This window comes from Lagopus leucura, unplaced genomic scaffold, assembly GCF_019238085.1.
Source record: "Lagopus leucura isolate 7727_CA_CO unplaced genomic scaffold, USGS_WTPT01 Super-Scaffold_797, whole genome shotgun sequence".
Lineage (NCBI taxonomy): Eukaryota > Metazoa > Chordata > Aves > Galliformes > Phasianidae > Lagopus > Lagopus leucura.
In genome coordinates, this window is record NW_024962259.1 from 4,761,714 (window position 1) to 4,781,396 (window position 19,683).

At 43.5% G+C, this 19,683-nt stretch overlaps 2 protein-coding genes across 6 annotated transcripts in view; one reads left to right on the forward strand and one right to left on the reverse strand.

Annotated features, from left to right (window-relative positions):
* NUP85 (nucleoporin 85) lies at positions 1–11,944 on the forward strand. Its single transcript, XM_042865056.1, has 18 exons — positions 1–33; positions 127–449; positions 978–1,048; positions 1,516–1,559; positions 1,987–2,056; positions 3,293–3,414; positions 3,761–3,895; positions 4,459–4,581; positions 4,838–4,969; positions 5,351–5,457; positions 5,700–5,783; positions 6,371–6,436; positions 6,875–7,026; positions 7,117–7,234; positions 8,275–8,375; positions 9,363–9,514; positions 11,103–11,189; positions 11,761–11,944. The coding sequence occupies exons 1-18, from the start codon at positions 1–3 to the stop codon at positions 11,869–11,871; spliced, it is 2,031 nt and encodes a 676-aa protein (XP_042720990.1). The 3' UTR covers positions 11,872–11,944.
* GGA3 (golgi associated, gamma adaptin ear containing, ARF binding protein 3) overlaps positions 2,333–19,683 on the reverse strand; it is a 27,684-nt gene continuing 10,333 nt past the window's right edge. Inside the window, exons 11-19 of one of the 5 annotated variants that reach the window (XM_042865054.1) lie at positions 19,117–19,371; positions 18,260–18,327; positions 17,569–17,861; positions 16,811–17,076; positions 16,462–16,631; positions 15,630–15,740; positions 14,402–14,461; positions 10,913–10,972; positions 2,333–2,677 (exon numbers count right to left, since the gene is read on the reverse strand). In XM_042865054.1, the coding sequence (XP_042720988.1) occupies positions 10,925–10,972; positions 14,402–14,461; positions 15,630–15,740; positions 16,462–16,631; positions 16,811–17,076; positions 17,569–17,861; positions 18,260–18,327; positions 19,117–19,371 (1,271 nt within the window). In that variant the 3' untranslated portion in view covers positions 2,333–2,677; positions 10,913–10,924. Of the gene's footprint in view, positions 2,678–2,894; positions 4,294–9,156; positions 14,462–15,629; positions 15,741–16,461; positions 16,632–16,810; positions 17,077–17,568; positions 17,862–18,259; positions 18,328–19,116; positions 19,372–19,683 lie in introns of those variants that run through there. The other 4 variants (XR_006177756.1, XR_006177755.1, XM_042865053.1 and 1 more) reach the window with 4 other exon arrangements.

Genomic DNA, 19,683 nt, shown 5'->3' on the forward strand with positions numbered 1-19,683 from the left:
ATGGAGGAGCCGGACGCGGAGCCACCGCTGACGGTCAGGGCCGGGGTCGTGGGGCCGCTCCGACGGACCGTACCGGGTCGCCCGTCCCCTCACCTCGCCTTCTCTCCCCCCGCTCCCTTCCCGCAGGTGGTGCCGGGCGCCGACCCGGCCCGGACGCGGCTGTGCTTCGCGTGGGGCCCCGCCGAGATGCTGCTGTGCGAGACGCTCTTCGGCTGCAGAGGCAGGGAGCGCCGCGAGGCTCCGGGAGGCAGCGCAGGGCCGGGGCCGGCGGGGTGCGGCGCTGCGGGCGATGGGGACGGAGCGGCGGGCGCCGCGTGTGTGTTCGTGGTCCGCAGGGATCAGGACATCTACATGGAGACGCTGCGGAAGCTCTTCAACGAATCCCACGGCATCTTCGTCGGGCTGCAGCGCTGCGAGGAGGAGCGAGCCGCGAGGGCGAGGAACGCGCAGTGAGTGGGGCTGGGGCCGCGGCGCTGGGCGTCTTGTAGGCAAACAGCGTTGCCCGAAAGTGCCCAGAGCGCCGAGAACCGGGCGGATGTGCGGTTCCAACCGCAGTTCCGGGGTGATCGTGGAATGGCTAAGGAGGGAGAAGACATAAAGGGGCCAAACCCCATCCCACCGCCACGGCCCTCGGTGCCACATTTCTGCCTCCAGGACGACCCTGCACCTCGCTGGGCAGCCTGTGCCAACCCCTCACCCTTCTTCTGGAAAGAAATCTTTGCTAATATCCAACCCGAGCCTCCCCGCCACATCTTACGGCCGTCACCCCTGGTCCTGTCTCTACTACCCGGGAGAAGAGGCGAAGCCTCACCTCACTACAACCTCCTTTCAGGCCCTGAGCAGTACCTGGTACCCTGCATACCCGGGACCAGCACAGCCACCCATCAGGCTTACCCCGTGCTGGAAGCACCTACAGATGCACAGAAAGGGGACTAATCCCAGTAGCTCTCTGTAAATTATCCCTTTTTGTTTGGCAGATTAGTCCAAGTGAGCAAAAACTACCGCTCGGTCATAAGAGCCTGCATGGAGGACATGCACCAGGCTGCAAGTAAGTCTGTTTGTTGTACTGCAATAAAAGGAGATGCTATTTGTGATTAGAAAAATAAGATTTCATTTGGAAGTTGTTACAGCTACTGAAAAATGGCACGTATAAACTTCAGTAATTAACAAGATTCCATTTCCATCACTGAGATTTTCGGGTTGGTTCATCATCTGGTAACTGATTTTGGGAAGATTTGCAGTCTTTTCATGTCATGGGTTGTGGTTTTGTGGAAAAATGAGTCAAAATTAACAGCTTTCCTGAAAAAGTGAGAGATCTCACTCTGTTTTAACATCCTCGTCCTGTAAATTTACCAGATTTATAAAGAGGTATGAAAGGTTAGCTTAGCTTTATCAGTTGCGTACACATTTGGGTCTGTACCGAGTGAGTGGTCAGGGATTGCAGTTATGAGCTCACAAAGTACTCTGAAATAAGGTAAATATGCTACTTTTTGACTTGGCTTATTTTTCACTCAGTTTCAACCCGGGACTCTGCCCTGCACAGCCAGTACAGCATTCAGGTAATCTGCAGTCACACCCGTGTAGTTGCGTGAATACTGGTTGGTAAAGCCATGAAGACCAACGCTGTAGCTGTAGTTTCGTTGTATAAACTGTGCTGATGTCGCTTAATTAGCCTTTTGTTCTTTCTGTGCTCTTTGTAGCTCTCTGGAGAGTAAACAGGCTTAAAATAACACTTTTTGTACTGTTTCCTATTTCCCTGAGGAGTGATTACTGTTGCATTTCAGTACACAAACAGTGTTGATATTTTGTAAACTAAATATGTGTAGAGAAGTTATGGCCCGTTTCTATCTTTTAATTTGTGTCTCTGAAATATCAGTATGACATTTATCTATAAAGACTGGTTGTTATGGACAGCAAATTCAGCTGTGCAGTTAAAAAAAATAATGGGAACAATTACCCTGAAATGCAGCTCTGCTTTTTTTTCAGGTTTCTATTCTCTCTGCTATGGAGCTGATCTGGAATCTGTGTGAGATTCTGTTTGTTGAAGCAGCTCCAGGTGAGCAGCAAATAATTCTGATGTTAAGACTGAAAGTGGTCTTGCTTGCATAATTAATTGTTTAAAATGCAGATAGCATCCACTGTGCTAGATTTTAATACATACTGTAGGGAGTATGACAAACAGCACTAAGTTCTAATACCTCTTCAGCCTCTGTAAATTGCATTTTTTTGTATTAAATTATGTCAAGATGCATTCTACTTTTCCCCCCCTTATGCAGTATGCTACAGTTTACACTGGCTTATTTATTTCCCACAGAAATGTAATGAAGAGAGATAACAAAAACTTGTTCTCAATTTATTTGACTTTAAAGCATAAGCACATTCTTAACCATTAAATCAGTAGATACCAACTAACATTTACACATCTTGATGTAATTCCTTTAACAACAGGATGACATTTCATAAGTGAGTTTGTTTACGAGTGATTCAGAATTGTTTTCTTAGGAAATCAGATTACGCGAACAAATATACTCACAATTCAAACCAGGGATTCATAAATTATAGATTATTTAATCCAAAGAAAAAGCGAAGTACCTACCACCAGATTTCATCCTCATATTTAGTTAATATTGAGATGATGGTTGTAGCAGAAATGCTAATCATGGCTTGAAGCAGTGATGGAGCCCCTGATGGGAAGGCAGGGCCAACCCAGGGGAGTTCATGTTGCATGCAATGCACTGAATGACCAGAAGGGATGGAGCCAGGATCCATCCCTTCCCAGCCCTCACTTAAGGGCTGGCAGTGGAGGCAAGGGGATCTCTCTGGAGATCTCTGCCTACCTGAGGCCTTCCAAAGGTAAGCAGCTTTTTTTCCTCCATTTCTGTGTCCATGTCAGCTGCATTTGGGCTTGTCCTCATTTGCTGCAGCCAGACATTGCCACCCTGCTATTACTGTACTTTCCATCACATTATAGCATTAGAATGGTAAATTAAACAAAGACGTTTTGTGGATCTTTTGGCATTTCAAGACTTATGATATGAATCTTCAAGTAACTTGTTTAGGTTTTCTTCTGGTCTGTACTTCTGCCTTGTCTAAAACTTGTCATAGGGAGCCTGGCGCTCCTGCAGCTTGGCTATTTAGGGAACTCCGTGCCTTTCTAGTTTGAACATGGTAGATGGAAATCTGCTCAGTAAATCTCATCCAACGATTGTCAAACTGGTAAGGTTAGAAGCATATAAATGAACAGTCTGGGGACAAACAGATTTGGAACTAACGACACCTTCTCTGTGTAAAGCCGGTCCTCTCCTGCTTCGTCTCCTTGACTGGGTTCAACTTCACATCTGTGATGTAGACAACATGGTCCATGAAGTTCTGAGCAGTGACAATCCATCAAAACACAAGCTCTTCTGGAATGTGGTGAGTGCAGCCCCGGGTACAGCTTTTAGATGAAGAGAAAGTTGTGCCCTATGCATCTTGCATTCCTCTTCCCTTCTCAGCACTGTGGTACATCTCAGAAACCGATACCTGACATGCTGCTTCTGTCTGTACAGTTTTGAGATGAAACACTGTCAGGATCATCCTGCCCCTTGTTCTACCTTGAGCCTTTCAATTTCATGATTCACAGAGTTGTATATTTAAATAAGCAGGAGCTAAAGTTGAAATCTTGTAACTCTACTTAATTTTCTTGAAGATTCCCCTGATATTCTCCCTGGGTCTTTGGTAGCTTTGCACAGCTTGGTGCTCACAGATGTGCTTTCTGCAGGTGGATATCTTTGTGCTGCAAGGCCGAATGGATGAAGCACGCCACTTGCTCTCCAAGGAAGCCATTGCAAATCCCACATCAATGAACATGTACAAAATCCTGGATGATTTGATGAAGAAGATGCCTGTGCCCAGTGTATGTACAAAGCACTCTTTTTTTTTGTCTTAGTTCTATTAAGAAAGGAGATAAGAGCAATAACAGAATTAGTCTGTTTCATCTCTGCTGTGGCTCCTTTAACATCACAGGCTGTTGACCATTGAAACATCTGTCTTAATCCTTGTAAAAATACTTGTCCCAGTGACCCAAGAAATCCAAGAATACAGCCGAAAATCTGTTTGGTGATAAACCAGCATAGTCAGAAGTGATGTTTTTGTAGCAAGGTACATTGCTGGGTTATCTGAAACAGTTCCTGTTGAGAACTTACAGAGAAGTCTTTGAAGACCTTTCCTGCAGGTTTTCCTCTGCTGCGGTGATCTCCTTGTGGAGGAAAAATTGCAGCTGCATCTTTGATTGGTTGTCTTGGAATCCTTTTCCTTTATTTAGATACACAAATTAAGACATTTCAAATGCAACTGGAGAACAAGGGAAAAAACGACAACAACCTCCTTGTCTTTTTAGCATGAATGAGTGCAAGTTCAGACCAAATACCTGCTGTGACTTGGTATTTCTTTTTACTTTATGCCTCTTACTCCATGCAGCTTGGTAACACCCAAACGCTGACTGAGATGGAGCTGAAATGGCAGCACTGGCATGAAGAATGCCAACGTTATCTACAGGATGGAACCTTTGCTTCCAATTCCCACATGGAATCCATCTGCAAGGTGTGTTTTGTTTAAGAAAGGAAAGTGGACAAGTATTGGATTGTTGTGTACTTCAGAAGCCACATGTAGTGATAAGTACCTGTAATATGTTAAATCATCTGTTCATTAGATCACTTGTGCAGATTGCTTTCCTGTCCTAGGCTCTTAATTAAATTGTAAACTTTGCAAAATAATAGTAGTACCTTTAAAAAGTTAAGATGCAGCTGTGAACATTGCTGAATTTGCAGAACTACTCCTTTGCTTTCCTTCCTCTTAGATCCTGCTGGGAGATGAGAATGCCATACTAGAAAAAAAGGAACTCATGACTACTTGGTACCACTTTCTGGTTACTCGACTCCTGTATTCGCATCCAACTGTGAAGCCAATGGAACTGCGGTTCTATGCACAGGCAAGAAATATAATCATTTTTATATCCTCCATTTTAATGCACAGAAAGATTATGGTACTTTCAGAAAGCTTTGGGAAGGTTGATGTTTTATAGAAACTACATACAAGACTTTTCCTAGCATTTTTAAATGGACTGGGAGACTGATACAGAAAAACTAATGGTTGAAGACCAAGTCTCTCTAGTGTCTAGTGTTACCAGTTTTGGTCCTCAAATTGTCTTCCCAATTTCCTAATGCTAAAACATTGCTTCTTGGCTGCGTTCAGTTTCTGTGATACACTCTCCCATAAAATAATCTAAATGAGGCTATTGCATCAAAACAAATAGTTTTCCTTCTACCCTCTCGCATTTGTTTTTTAATCATGTCTTGTAATCTTATTCCAGTCTAGTATGGACATGTTCCTGGGTGAAGAAAGCAGCCCTGAACCTCTAGACATAATTTTAATGGCAGCCTTTGAATTTGAGCTTCACCAAGTGATCAAGGAGTGCAGGTTGAGTTCTTAAAGTTTTCGTTTCTCTGGATTTACCGTGTTGCTTCCAATAGCATTTGGGGTAGAGGATATGGGTACAGGCTGCAAATGCTATGCAAAGCGAGTAGCAAGTAAAAGTATTCCATTTGTGGGACACTGCAACCAGACACCCTGCTGTAATACAGCTTTTGTATGTGCAAAACCTCACACATTCCTTGGCAATTGGCTAAGCATTGTTTTTGTTTTGCTTGTTTCAAATACAGTGTTGCTCTGAGCAACTGGTGGTTTGTGGCTCATCTGACTGACCTTCTGGATCACTGTAAACTCCTGCAATCTCACAATCTCTAGTAAGTATTTATTTGCACTGATTATTCAGTCACTCAGAAGTAAGAATTACTGCAACAGAACGTCAGTTTTGGTGAAAAAGAGCACCTTAGGTATTTATAGAAGATGGAAAATAAAAGCGCTCCGTCAGCCCGGACATTCTTCAGAAGCAGTTGCTGTCCTGATGAGACATGCTATTCAGCAGGACTTCAGCAGCATTAGGGTTTGTGGTTTGGTTTAAGTGTATTTTTAGCTGAAATATTATCAGCAGCTCAAATGTTTGTGATAGTGAGAAACTCATCTAAAAAGAGTTTCCACACATAAGTCTTCAACAAACTTCATTATGAGCAATTCTGCTATTTGCATTCTCCTGCTGTTTCAGTTTCTTAAAGCAGTCATTACTGTAAGTTACATTTGCGAAATGCTGTAAAGATGTAGGTATCCCCCCAAGGATAAAGCTGCCCTGCAAGCTTAGGCTTGATATATGAAGTTTGTTAAGATAACCCTTGAGAAAACGTACTGCAGGTGCTTCTGAAATTAAGACAGGAGGCTTTTCTGATAAGGTGCAAATAGTAATGCCTATTTCTTTTCTTTCTTCATTCCTTCCCAGTTTTGGTTCAAACATGCGTGAATTTCTTTTACTAGAGTATGCTTCAGGACTCTTCTCCCATCACAGGTAGCAATCTTCTTTTTTTTTTTCCCCTCTCTCCATAGGCTACACTTAGCATCAGGACAGCAAAAAAAAAAAAAAAAAAAAAAAAAAAACTTGCATAATAATAAAATGAAAAGGCGAAACTTAAGCCACTGTTAGAATTTCAGCAATCAGTTAAAACCTATCAGGTGTATTAACCAGGATGGAATGGCTGCTGCCTCTGTGACGCTTTTGGTGTACTGCATTTTTGACATGCAGGAATTCCAAAGTTGTGTACTAGGCAGCTGATAGTAGAAAGTAAAAACCATTTGGATGTAAAAAACATCCAAATAGTGTGTTAACCAGGATTAAGTATTATTAATGCAGACTCAAATTCTGCTTATTCTTTCCTGTTGTGTTTATTTAAGATGTACAAGACTTGAAATGCTTGACTTTTTCTTCCCCCTCCCCCCCATCCTCCAGTCTGTGGCAGCTGGGGGTGGATTACTTTGACCACTGTCCAGAATATGGCAGGGTCTATTTGGAACTTCATATTGAGTGGATACCTCTTAACACAGAACAGAAGGCCCTCAAAGTGCTGAGAATCTGCGAGCAGAGACAGATGCACGAACAAGGTGACCGATTCTTAAATTTCACTGTTTTATAGTGACACAATTGAAACTACTGAAATTGATTTTCTCTTTTCTCCTGTGTTTTCTCCAAAGTCCGAAGCATCTGTAAAATCATGGCCATGAAGGCTCTGCGAAATAATCGCTTGGGCTCTGCCCTGTCTTGGAGCATCAGAGCCAAGGATGCAGCTTTTGCTACACTAATATCAGATCGGTGAGTCTATGTCAGAAGCTCTCAGGTGGCCATCATTGTAGTGGGCTGGTAGGAACGGGAATAAAGCAGCCATCCCAGAAAGGTCCCACTGCAGGCAGAGTGGGGTTATCTTTCTCTCAGAAAAGGAGTCTGCTTCTGGGCTAGAAAATGACATCCTTGGGTTTCTGTCATCTGCAATAGCCTAGCTGTTTTTTTTTTTTCCCCTACACCATTGAACTTCAGGAGATCGACAGATTAAACAGATTTGCTTTACCAAATAGTCCAGTAATAGAATTGAAAATGCTGCTAACACTTAGCTTAGACCTAGACAAAGGGTTGGGGCTTCACTTGCTACTCTTTTTGTGCTTTTGAATCTCTAGCAGCCCATGTCATGGACATTTTTTTTTTCTTAACTGAAATCAGACAGATAGCAATCTCTTGGTATAGTTATAGTTCCATAATTATGCTCTGGATAGATGGCTAGGTGATACTACATCTTCAGCAGTGTAAAAGAAACTGCTGGCTTCCCCCCTCAATTTGTTCTTGGAGGGAGTGGGGACAGTCATATTTCTTTCAACAGAAGTTGAAAGAAAAGCACTGCAGGAAGCAGATGCTGAAAAAAGCAGCATGATGAAGGTTGTGATAAAAGAGATGAAAAGCTTTTAGAATTGTTTCTATTGCTTGCCTTTTTAATTTCTTTTATTTATTTGGTGTTTTTAGACAGCAAAAAAAGAGAGCTTTGTTACGATCTGCGAAAGTTATTTATGTTGCTACCAGCCTCAGCTTTCTGCATTCCTTCCCTTCCTTATTCTTTTTAAGAAACAGATCTCAACTACTACAAAATCTAGAAGAAAAATGAAGTGTCAGTAAAATGCTCACTACGCTGACTCATTAACCACTCCCAGAAAATGTTTTTATGTCTTCTGAAGTTCTCAGTCATAGTTAATTAAGATGAAATTCAGTTGTATATTAAGCTTCCCTGTGAAGGGATGAGTAGATACAAAAGAAACATGAAAAACAGCCTCCCCTCTAAGTCTTTGCTGCATTTACTTTCTCCACAGATTCCTTAAGGACTACTGCGAAAGGGGATGCTTTTCTGACTTGGACCTCATAGATAATTTGGGACCATCCATGCTGCTCAGTGACCGGCTGACATTTCTCGGTGAGAAGGGCCTAATTTTCAGGGTGTTCTGTTCTTTATAACACAGCTACCTCTACACAGTTTATCTTCTGGCAATTGAATCTCCATTTCTGCATTATGTACAATTCTTTAAAAGCAAGAAAGATTGCTACTTGGTTTTCCTTTAGAAGTTTCAGGAACATCAGGTGTGCTTTTTTTACTGAAGAACTCTCACACATCTCTATCTCGAGCTCAAATGTTAATCAAAGTTGGATTGGAATGGGAATCGTTACTTCCTATATTTTTGCAGTTAAACAGATATAAGTCAGTCATAGAATAAAACACATTTGTTCTCAGCCAATTATTATTCTAGGTATTATTGATCCAACTAATTCTTAGCAAAAGCAGAATATTCTGCACCAACAAAGATCTCATTTTCCATTTAAGCAGCAAAGCCTTTCACACCTCTCAATCTCCTGAGGTATCAGAAAAAAAAAAAAGCAAACCTGAGTTGGAAGGAACCCATAAGGGTCATTGAGTCCAACTCCTAGCTCCACACAGAGCCACTCAAAAATCAAGACTATATGTCTGAGAGGATTGTCTAAACGCTTTCTGAACTCTAGCAATTTGGGGCTGGAACATTCCTCCTCCACTCCTGTTTGGTTTTTTGTTTTGTTTTTTTTTTTCCCTTTAAACAGATGCTGCCAGTCTCTCAGCCACTCGTGTTGCTCCACCTGCAAACACTCAGCACCAGGCAGCATCAGTTCAGTAACAGGCTGATTCAAACAGTAACTCTTAGCAAAAACAGTGACAGGTTTTTAACTGTTTTTTGTTTTTGTTTTTTTTTTTTCCCCCCAGACAACCTGTATTTTAACTTTCGTGCACAACATTCCCATTCCAAAGCAGCTGAGTCTAGGGGAAGTCTCTTATCTACTGCTTCATGAGAGCAAACTGACTTCTTAGCATCCATCAATCCCAGCTTGCACTGTTCTGACAAATACCTTTTACCCTTCCAACACCCACACATAGGCAAGTACCGTGAATTCCACCGTCTGTATGGGGAGAAGCGGTTCTCTGAAGCTGCCAGGCTGCTTTTGATGCTGATGACTGCTCACATTGCCCCTTGCTCCTTCTGGATGACCCTCCTGACAGATGCCCTTCCCCTGCTGGAGCAGAAAGAGGTGAGGATGCTGGTCGAGCACAACAAAGACACCCCACATCCTTTCTTTTATTCCTGAGAAGTTATCTCAAAGCAGTTGTGCTCCACACTTAATGTTCCCAGGCTAGGACTGTTCATAGCAGTTCAAGAATTGCACAGTACTCCTACTGTCTTATTGAGGGCAGGGGGATGACAAATAACTTCGAATAAGATAATCACTGCTTTTAGAAAGCAGCAGTGGGATAATAGAATAAACTTGCTAATGGTTTAAGTACAAAGCTGTCCAATTCTTTCTGGTACTTTATTTTAGCATGCTTTCTTCTGCTCAGCCACATTTTTGCTTTATGATTCATCAAGAAAATGAAAGTTTATTTACTAGAGACCTGTGACTGGATAAAGCAGAGGCATGCACTCTGACCTCATAGCTCATCCTTTGCACAAGAGGTTATAGATCTTCTCCAGAGTCACTTAGAGGTCTTTTCCAACCATAACAATTCTAAGAGAATCTAATTCAACTGTCTACCTACTACCAGTGTTCCTTAGCACCACATCTACATGTTTCTTGAATGCCTGCAGGGATGGTGACTCCACCACCTTCTTGTCAGCTGGTCCCAGTGCTGGACCACTCTTCTAGAGAAGTTTTTTCTAATATCCAACCTGAACCTCCACTGGCACAACTTGAGACCATTTCCTCTTGCCCTACCACTCTTAGCTGGGGCAAGAGGCTGACCCACACCTCACCACAACCTCCTTTCAAGTAGGTGTAGAGAGTGAGAAGGTCCCCACCCCCCTTCACCAGACTGACCATCCCTGTTCTCTCTGCTGCTCTTCACGTACAGCTGAGTATTGACCAATACCCCCAGGTCTGTTTCCTCTGCGTGGTCTTCCAGCTACTCTACACTGAGCCTATAGCATTGCCTGGGGTTGTTATAGCCAAAGCGCACGACTCAGCACAAGATCTTGTTGAACCTTCATCCCACTGGCCTCAGCCCAGCAATCAGCCTGTCCAGGTCCTGCTGTAGGACTTTGTACCCTCAGGCAGATTGACACTTCCTTCCACCTTGGTGTTAGCTGCAGACTTACTGAATGTGCACTCAATCCCCTCATCCGGTCAATAAAGATATTAAACAGGATGGGCCCTGTAACATGATGGAAAGCACAGCAATGATTGCAGAGTAATAAGTAAGGACTTTCTCGAACGCAGCAGCTGTGGACACGGAAACAAAGGAACTTACCTTCAGAAGGCCTCAGGTACATAGGGATCTCCAGAGAGATACTCTCACTTCCTCTGCCAGCCCTTAAATGAGGGCTGGATCTTGGCTCCACCGCTTTATCACTCAGCAATATTGCATGCAGCTGAGCTCCCCTGGGTTGGCCCTGCCTTCCTACCAGGTGCTCCATCACTGCTTCACGTTGTGATATAGCATTTCTGCTACAGGCCGTAATTCTGACCCTTTCTACCATGAATTGTCCTGTGATCCTGTGAATGAAAGGTCAGAATCAATCTGTGGGCGTATGAATGCATTCTCTTTCATCTCAATTGAGTATTCTTAGACTGCACGATGTCCTTCATCGCAGTTATTTTAATGAAAATACTTTAATTTCCACAGGTCATATTTTCAGCAGAGCAGACTAACGAATTAATGCGATGCCTGGAAGATCTAACAGCAGGGAAGCTGGATAGGCAGAAGTTTCAGGTACCTCCCATTTTGAGGACAAATGGATAATGAATCAATGGGGTTGTGGGATAGTCAAGGAAAGCACTAAACTTGTTTGTAGGTGGGGACAGAAACAAGGAAGAGCCTGAGTTCCTGAGGCTGGCACTTCATTAATAGCCAGCAAACTGAGGCGTCAGCAGAAGATAATTAAGCATACACAAAAATAGTGCAGTACTTCCATTCCTGAGTGTTCTGTTGATTTGGATTGGACTACAGGGTTTTTTCCAAATTTCTAAATAATTGGAAATTACACGGGCAATGGAAAGCTGAGATGCTGTCATCTAACAGCTCAGGCTAGTAGATGTTCTAGGCACAAAACAGGGAGACTTTTGCTACACATGCAGAAGTCTGGCAGAAAGAGAAAAGGTTTGGTAGTTCTGTCTTTAGACAATTTAAAAATTAAGAAATGTGGCTTTTACCCATTCTTGGAGATCCCAATGACAGGTAAACATGTATTCTCACTCTTAATGACCTGCGTATTTGTTTTTCAAAACCCAGGAGAAACAGCTCATTATTGCATGCACTGATCTAACCCAAACTCTGCTTTTAGGATGATGATGTTGAGACCATGAAAGTGGAAATGCTGAGACTTGCTCTTGCGCGAAATCTTGCACGAGTCATTGTCAAAGAAGGCACATTAGAAGGATCTTGTAGACAGTAATGTGTGATTTTACTGTGTGGCTTATTGTACATAAACATGACTGGTTTTCTAAGAATAAAGGTCTTGTTTTGCATATTGTTTGGTGATGTGATCTTGTCTTTCATAAAAAAGAACTTTAAAAATTGTGCAGCTGATTCCTAGGGTTGCTTGATCCAACTTGGTCTGGCTATCTTCCCCTTCTGACAGGCCTCCTTCCACCTGTGTTTTCAGTTGCTGTGCCACTAATTATCCAGAACTGAAACCAAACCTATCTTTTAAGCCACTGGCATTTTTAACCAAAAAGGCAGAAGTTGCTGTTTTCTAGTTTGGATAGGCTTCAGATGATGGACTGAGCCTTAGTGTTTCCAGAACCAGCACTACACTCCATGATCAACCATCAGTAAGGGCTATCCCCACAGAAAAGTAGGGAAACCAATTTATTTAACATGCAGCAAAACAAATGTATTTAGATGTATTTACAGTAATGGCTGTTTGGTGTGAAGCAGGAACCCCAACCTACTAACAAGGAACTCTCATTCATAGCTTAATTTCCAAAGCTTGTAACAATGCATTTTCCATGCAGCAAGACTATGGCATCTTTGCATTTGGCTTTACAGCACAGCAGTGCACTGCCAGTTAACAGCGAGAACAACGCTGTTCTGCAGAAAGCACTTGTGCTCTTCTGACTTCCTCAGAGTCACAGTGAGATTCACGTACAGGCATCTAAAGCAGTGAAGTCTGCTTCCTCAGGGTATGCTTACAGCACCTGGGCAGACTTAAGTAACCTAAATACTATCCCTATGCCTACCGTGCCTGAAGTGGCAAGAACATTTCTGAGGCAGAAAGAATTCTTTCCTTGTTCGCCATCACAGTCCATCAGTTTAAAATTGCCTCTTTCTGTAGGAATCTAAAAGAGGCAACTCCCTTTTGCCTGCCCTCCTTGTCAGGGAGCTGACAAGGATGTGTCCTCATGAGCTTCAGAGCAGCATACACCAAGGTCCTTGGCCAAAGCTTTGGATTCCTCCCCCTCAGAGTTTCCACAACTGCCTGATACCTCTGATCCTTCAGGCCCTTAAATCCACAGTTTCTCCATCTCTAGTATTTATTTCTCATCACAGAAAAGACAACATAACTAACTCCAAGCAGTATTTGAGTTCTGGTTTTAGAGCCTGTATTAATTCCAGCAGCACTTTGACCAAGGATCCATCCTAGCTGTGCTTTTGTCAGCGGTTGTTAAAAACAAACACTAAAACAGTGTCTCAAAGCTATTTGAGGCACTGCTTGAGATTGAACTTTGAGAGAAGGAAGGGGCTTCTGTAATCAACTTTCAGTCACTTAAACCTAGTTTCTAGTCAATTCCTCTGCCACCTGCTAGCACTGAATTCTGACGTCCAGTAAAACTCTCCCTCTTCTAGAGATGATTGCACTAAGCCACTTAGTACAGAGAACTATTAAAACAGGGCATATGCATCGCCACAGCAGTCTTCTTTCCCTTCCCCGCTTGTTTCTGTTCAGCCATCCTACAGCTCTATTATTTCCACATTGTATTTCACAGTAATCTTAGTACTGAACTACATAACACTGCCTGCAGGAGAGGACCTGAGAGGCACTCTCCCCATCCTTGGGTTAGTGGCTGTAAAGACACTTCTGCATGCCAGGAGCTGCCCTCCATTAATGCTGAAAACAATTTTCCAGCTCCATTGCTTGGTTTTACCACCTCATCACACTTTTTTTCCCCACACTACGGAATGCGATGAATGCAAAAAAATAACCAGTTCAGCCATTTGCATACAAAACAGTCCTAGCTGCCCCAAACGGATACAACAAGGAGGCAGCCCACATATAAATATATTAACTGAAGATACAGCGGTGTCACACCACACAAGAGCTGGGATCTGCTTACACTGGCCACTGGAAATGCAGCAGATGGAGGGAGCAAAGTGCCACTTCAGTGTTTAAAAAAAATAAAAATAAAATAAAAAAAGCATTCCCTCATGGAGCCAGCATTATTGCTTAACATGCTTAGCAGGTCCAGTCTGGCACTGAGGAGGTAAGCGTCCAAGGGAGGACACATGTAAGGGCTCTGCACTGAGGAAGCTCAGGGTAGCATCATTATCAGCATGTATGTAACTCTGGACAGCAGTACAGGAACACGCTAACTTAAATCTCCTGTTGACAGGTCTCCCCTCAAAAAATAGTAACTTCAAGTTTAATAGAGTGGAATATAGAACCATTCACCTGGAGGTCAAGATAAAAGTAACCAGCACTACGTGTCACCAGCTGCCTTCAGTTCATACTTGGCATAGATGTCCCAGGACCCCTTCAACATGGTGTGCAACGTTCTGGACTAAAGCTACAAGCAGAGTGGGCAGGACACGTAAACAAAGCTTAACATCACCAGTGAATAGCATGTGCGTCCCTCCCCCGCCACATTCATTTCAGTCCTGTGGGATCCTTTCTGGGTCCTGTCAGTCTCTGGTTCAAGTCCAAGGTTCCAAGGTCATAAATTCCCCCACAGCTCCACTGGAGGGAACTGATCCACTTCACCAACCTCTGTGGCAAGCTGGTCTCCCAGTGTGAAGGTCAGTCTGTATCTTAGCCTCACTTTCTCCTGCAAAAAAGACAAAACCCAAGAGCAACACATGAGAATAGCTCCAATTGTTCAGGAACAAAAAATTTCACTATCACAGCTCTACAGAAATCACAACACTGTGATGCTGCAGAGGGTCAAGGTAACCTGAGTTATTTACCTTACATATTTAAAAATATAAAAGCTTTATTGCTTAGCATGAAACAGCAGGAAAAAAGCATGAGTGATCAGCAGTACTAGTTTGCTATACATGCAGCTAGCACCCATTGCTCACCTGCTCTTCAAAGAGCCTGAAGAATGATGCTGGAATAGATCAGCATTTTCAAAACTGAATTATGCATCACATGCAGGAAGACAAAGAAGGTTCTGCTCTGTAAAATTCCCAGTAAGCAGCAGATGGAACCCATCTTTCAATAAGGGATCTCCATGTGCTTCAAAAAGTGAAAGTTTCAACAACCTGCAAACACCTCTTTAAATATCATAAATTTCAGCTGATACCTTAATGCCATTTTTGCTGTAATTCTCAACCACTTCAGCATACAGCTTTGAGGTTTACACATCATCTGGGCTATCTAAATGACTAATTGCAGGAAGGGTTTCCACAGCTATTCACACACTCCTAGCATGATGAGCAAAAAGCGAAGTATTAACCACATTGTTTCACTGGTCACAGGCACATCTCATAACATGCCAAAGGGAAGGGACAGGACCTGATACCACACAGTTTCTTCAAGTCTGTCAGGCTGTACAGAGCCTCAACACAGCAAAACTCTTTCTAGAGAAACAGTTAATTTTATATCACGCTAAGCATCATTACAGCAGGGCACATCCAGTGCACAAGGGATTTAAGATAAGCTCCTGAAGCAACTCTGATTGTTCTCCTTTCAAGCTAAGCCCTATAGGACTTTTGCTCCTTTGATAAGAAAAAAATGTACAGTGTTTTCTCTCACACTTTTCCTTCCTGAAAAAGTCTGTTGGGGAAGAGATTGTGTATAGCCCTTCTCAAGCCCTGAATTGAAACAGCACTGATCTGCTGCTGTAGTAATTGCTTCTGAAGGGCAAGCTAGGAATTAAGAGCAGTGCTTGCTCATAGTTTTGGTCCAAACTCCCCGAAGAATTCATCTTACATCGTATTAACCTGAAAACTGACAAGATAAATGCCTGCTCTGTTATAGTCCATCCTTCTCACCTTTGTAGGATTTGCCAAAAGCATGATTTGGGTGATGGCAGCAGGCGGCTGGATGGGATTGAATGGAGACAGCTCTGTGCCAGAGGGTGGCTGCAACTTCACCTTCATGGACTGCAAACAAACAAACAAACAAAAATGGAGTATCTCCTACCTTTGGAGACAATGGAAGATGTATGCAGAGACTGTGAAGACAACAGCAGACATCCAAGGTGAAGAGAATCAATCAGTGTGTGAGAAGGAGGAGGAAAGAGCCGGTCCACTTGCAGAACAGAATAGGACCAGGCAGACCAACACGTCAGAGTAAAAGCACTGGGGTCAAAACACCAACTGCACCCCTTCTTACCCGAGTGCTCTTATAGCAGAGGTTTTAACGCAAACAACTTGATGACAATGGGCAGATTATAGCCATTTGGGCCACACTTTTCAAAACACAAATCGGCCATCCAAAATTATGTAGCTGCAGTAGTGACAAGAATGGAACATACTCTTCAATTTAAGAAGTCTTCATGAAATTCTGATTCCCAAACACCTTAAGGATGGGCTTATCCACATAACAGTCCTGTCAATGCGCTATCTGAGCTATGACATGATCAAATACAGTTGGATTGATTTTAGATAGAAAAAACAACAGAATGTGTACTACTCACAGTTCTTGACATGTCCTGTTTAGTGTTTTCTGCTTTTAACTACTTCTATGTTTTGGAAACAGGCAGAGCACAGACTACAGAAAGACAGAACTAGTGTGTTGCAACTTAAGTTCCCTGACTTCATACCCATACCTCCCTGAACGTGCAGATTCACACTGCTGTGGGTCTGAACTGTGCACCCCTACCTTAGGTACAGCAGCCTGCAGCACAATGTTCTTCACAGGAAGGGGTGCTGTGTTCAGCATTGAGACTACCACAACCAGCACATCTGACCTTCCTGGTGGGCACTCCTTGGCAAAGTGCAAGAGGATGCGGAAGCCATTCTTGTCATAGGCTGTCACCGGGAGGGCACTGCCTGCCACAGAGCAAGGGGATAGGAACATAGTTTATGCTGCAGAAAACAATCGTCAGCAGTACTGTCAATCTGACATTTGGCTGGGTGTCTCACCATTGTTCTTCACTTTATAAACTCAGTCAGGAAGCTTTGCTTTTAAAAAATGTTCAGCGAATGGTGAAAAACCTGAAGGTACTTACTAGGTTTAATAGATTCCAAGGGAACATGGACGTTGGCCAAAGAAATTTCAGGTGCTTTCATAGGACTGTCTTGCTGCTGGAATGATGCTGGATGGAAGAGAGAGCTCCCTGAGACAGCAGTGCAGCTGTTTGGGAAAGGAATTGGGGGTGTTCCTGGAGCAGTGACTGGCAGCCCAGCAGGTGCCATTAATGCAGAAGACGTGACAGAGGCTGGCAAAGTAACCCCAGGTAACACTGAGGGTGTTGCCATGCCTTGCGTGGCAGCCCTGGAAGACAGAAAAATCATGGAAAAATTAAGCTGAAATTGAAGCAGGCATTTTAGCACAAACCCAGAGATAAGAGCAAATCACAAGGACAAAGCAGGAGCCTGGAGCCAGTAAGGTCTAATGTAAGAAGCAGAGCTACAAGAAAAATATGGTGTTGGTAGGATTATGCATAATTCTTTCTAATTTAGTACAAAAGCGCGAGTCCCACCTTGGCAAAGAGGAGCTAGGCTAAGATGGCCAAAGGCCTTTGTACCATAGCAGCCAGTTTAACTTTACACTGCACACTTAAAATCTGACAACAGCACAGCTGTCGTACTCTACTGGTAGTTTCTGCCTTTCACTGCTGAAGCTGAGACTGTCATACTAGTTCGTACAAGTCCCAATCACGCATTTCTACCAAACTGAAGTTGAATGTCTATCTCTGAAGCTGACACTACAGAAACTTGGTTTCCTAAATGCTGAGACAAAGCAAAGTCCAGAACTTTTAGTTACCCTTTGGATTCTTCAAGGAGTTGTCCCAATGCAGATGAGCTTAAGTACCCAGGAGCAGCTGGAATTGTCTTGGAAGGCCCCACAGGGGCAGCCAGCCCAGCAGAGAACACAAATGGTATGGAGTTTGGTGCAGGCATGCTGGGAGCAGTCTGAGAGGCTGTGAAAGCAGAAGGCAGTGTCACTGATGTTCCACATGTGGTCTGCAATGTGTGATGGAGAAGATGGTTCCCTGTAGGGTTGCAATCAACAGTCACCGTCTTTGGATTGAAGAAATCCAGGTCCAGCTGCTCATTCTGCAAGAGAGCATAAGTACATGCTCTAACTCACTGCTACCCCTACTGTAGAGGTGACATTGTTACAGAGGGAGAGAGATTTACCGCAAAAATAGGTGGAAGGTAGCAAGCAGCAAAGTCTGTGGCCTATGTCAGGACTACATCTGATCTGTAATTTAAGCAAAGGAAGTGCTAACACCATGGGGGACGGACTGGAAACTGAGAAAGCCATGTTCAGGTATATCTACTCCACTCACACACAGCTAACCCAGATCTTGGGGTTAAGCCAGACTTCCCCTCAGTAACAGCTACCCCTCTGCTTGCATGTGATGTTTCTCTAAGGTGACAAAATGTGTCACGAGACCTCCCACAATGGTAAGCCCTCCCTTCCTTCCCCTGAGAAACTCTCTCCTTGCTACCTCAAACATGCTCCACTGGTTTTTTTCTGATGCCTCCTTCCCTGCTGCAGGAGCTGGGTCATTCAAGCCTGAAAGGAAAATAACAAGTAGGTAATGAGTAGAAAATGAGGCTGCATACCATGGCAGTTGTTTCAGTGCCAAACAAATCGATTCAGCTCCACCACAGCCCAAAAGCCTGATGAAAGATCAAAATGGATTGCAAGTCTACGCTGATGAAGAGACCAACAGAACCAGTTGCCAATCCCCTGCATGCAGCTCCTCTAATCCATCCTGATTTACAGCATCTCCTGCTATTCATATCTGGGCTTCACTTGCAGGCATTCTGCAGCCTCCTTCCAACAGTTCCCCTAAGGCACCTTTCTCTTTATACAGCCACAAAGTTGGCAGTGAAATCACAATGTATTTTCATTTGAAGCCTACTCTTCAAATGAATTCATCAGAATTAAATACTAACTCACAGACTAGTTCTTACATTCAGGATGACATGAGTGTCTCAGAAATCCTCTGGACTTCTTAAGAAATAATAGACCTGAAAACATGCAAGACTGACCAGAATACAGCAAGGAAATATATTCCAATATAAATGTTTTGGGAATGGCACGAATTACTGTTCCCATGTGCACCACCTGAATCACCAAATTCTCTCAATCCTTCCTCTCAAACTCCACCAGAAGTGAGACCTAGGGCTCACTAAGTAACCTACTGGATGAATCAAGAGCAAAAGAAATCTGGTGCGGTCAAAATATAAGGCATTTCTCGCTCTCTTTAGCCAACCCTCAGACTCACGCTGGAGGAAAGAAGTTGACTTTGTCAGGCAGGGATTGAATAGCCCTTTTCTAGGCCTCTTAGCGTCTTACCTAAACACAGAAGCTCCTCATCCAGCAAGGAAAGAGAATTAGCTGTGCTGCTCTGCTGAGTGGGTGCAGCTTCCACTTGGCTCAAGGAACTGCTCCGCAATTGTGAAAATGTCTGTGGAGGAGGTGGGAGAATAGGGATTTCTGCTGGAACTGGGGCTGCTGTGGGGGCTGGTGTCAGGGTGGTGGGTGGCACTGGAGGTGTTGAGGTGCTGGTGACATCCAGTCCAGCAAGGTCAATGAGGGTGTTCTTACTCCCTGTAGCAAACAGCAGATAAGCACAACTAGGAGGGAAGGCAAAATGCTTAGAGCAAGAACATGTACAGGAGACACGATCAGAGAGATGGTTTAGGTAACACGGATATGCACTTAATCGTGGTTTATGGCTCTTACAGAGGAAAGCCCACAGGGTGCGCATCTAACCATTTACTTAAACCAACCCAGATGTTTAGGAAATTTCCATCTGAAAAGCAACACCTATCTGCTCCAGTCGCTGCTGTTTCCCCAGCGTTTCTTGTAGCATCATTCATGATCCTCTCAAAATCTTTTGAGCTCACAGAAGACTTTGGG

Bases quoted from the DNA above. Each gene is read 5' to 3' on its own strand.
- NUP85 (XM_042865056.1), top strand. From the start codon at position 1: ATGGAGGAGCCGGACGCGGAGCCACCGCTGACG. The intron at 7,027-7,116 runs GTGACCGATTCT...TTTTCTCCAAAG, and splicing joins GAGACAGATGCACGAACAAG to TCCGAAGCATCTGTAAAATC. The intron at 7,235-8,274 runs GTGAGTCTATGT...CTTTCTCCACAG, and splicing joins GCTACACTAATATCAGATCG to ATTCCTTAAGGACTACTGCG.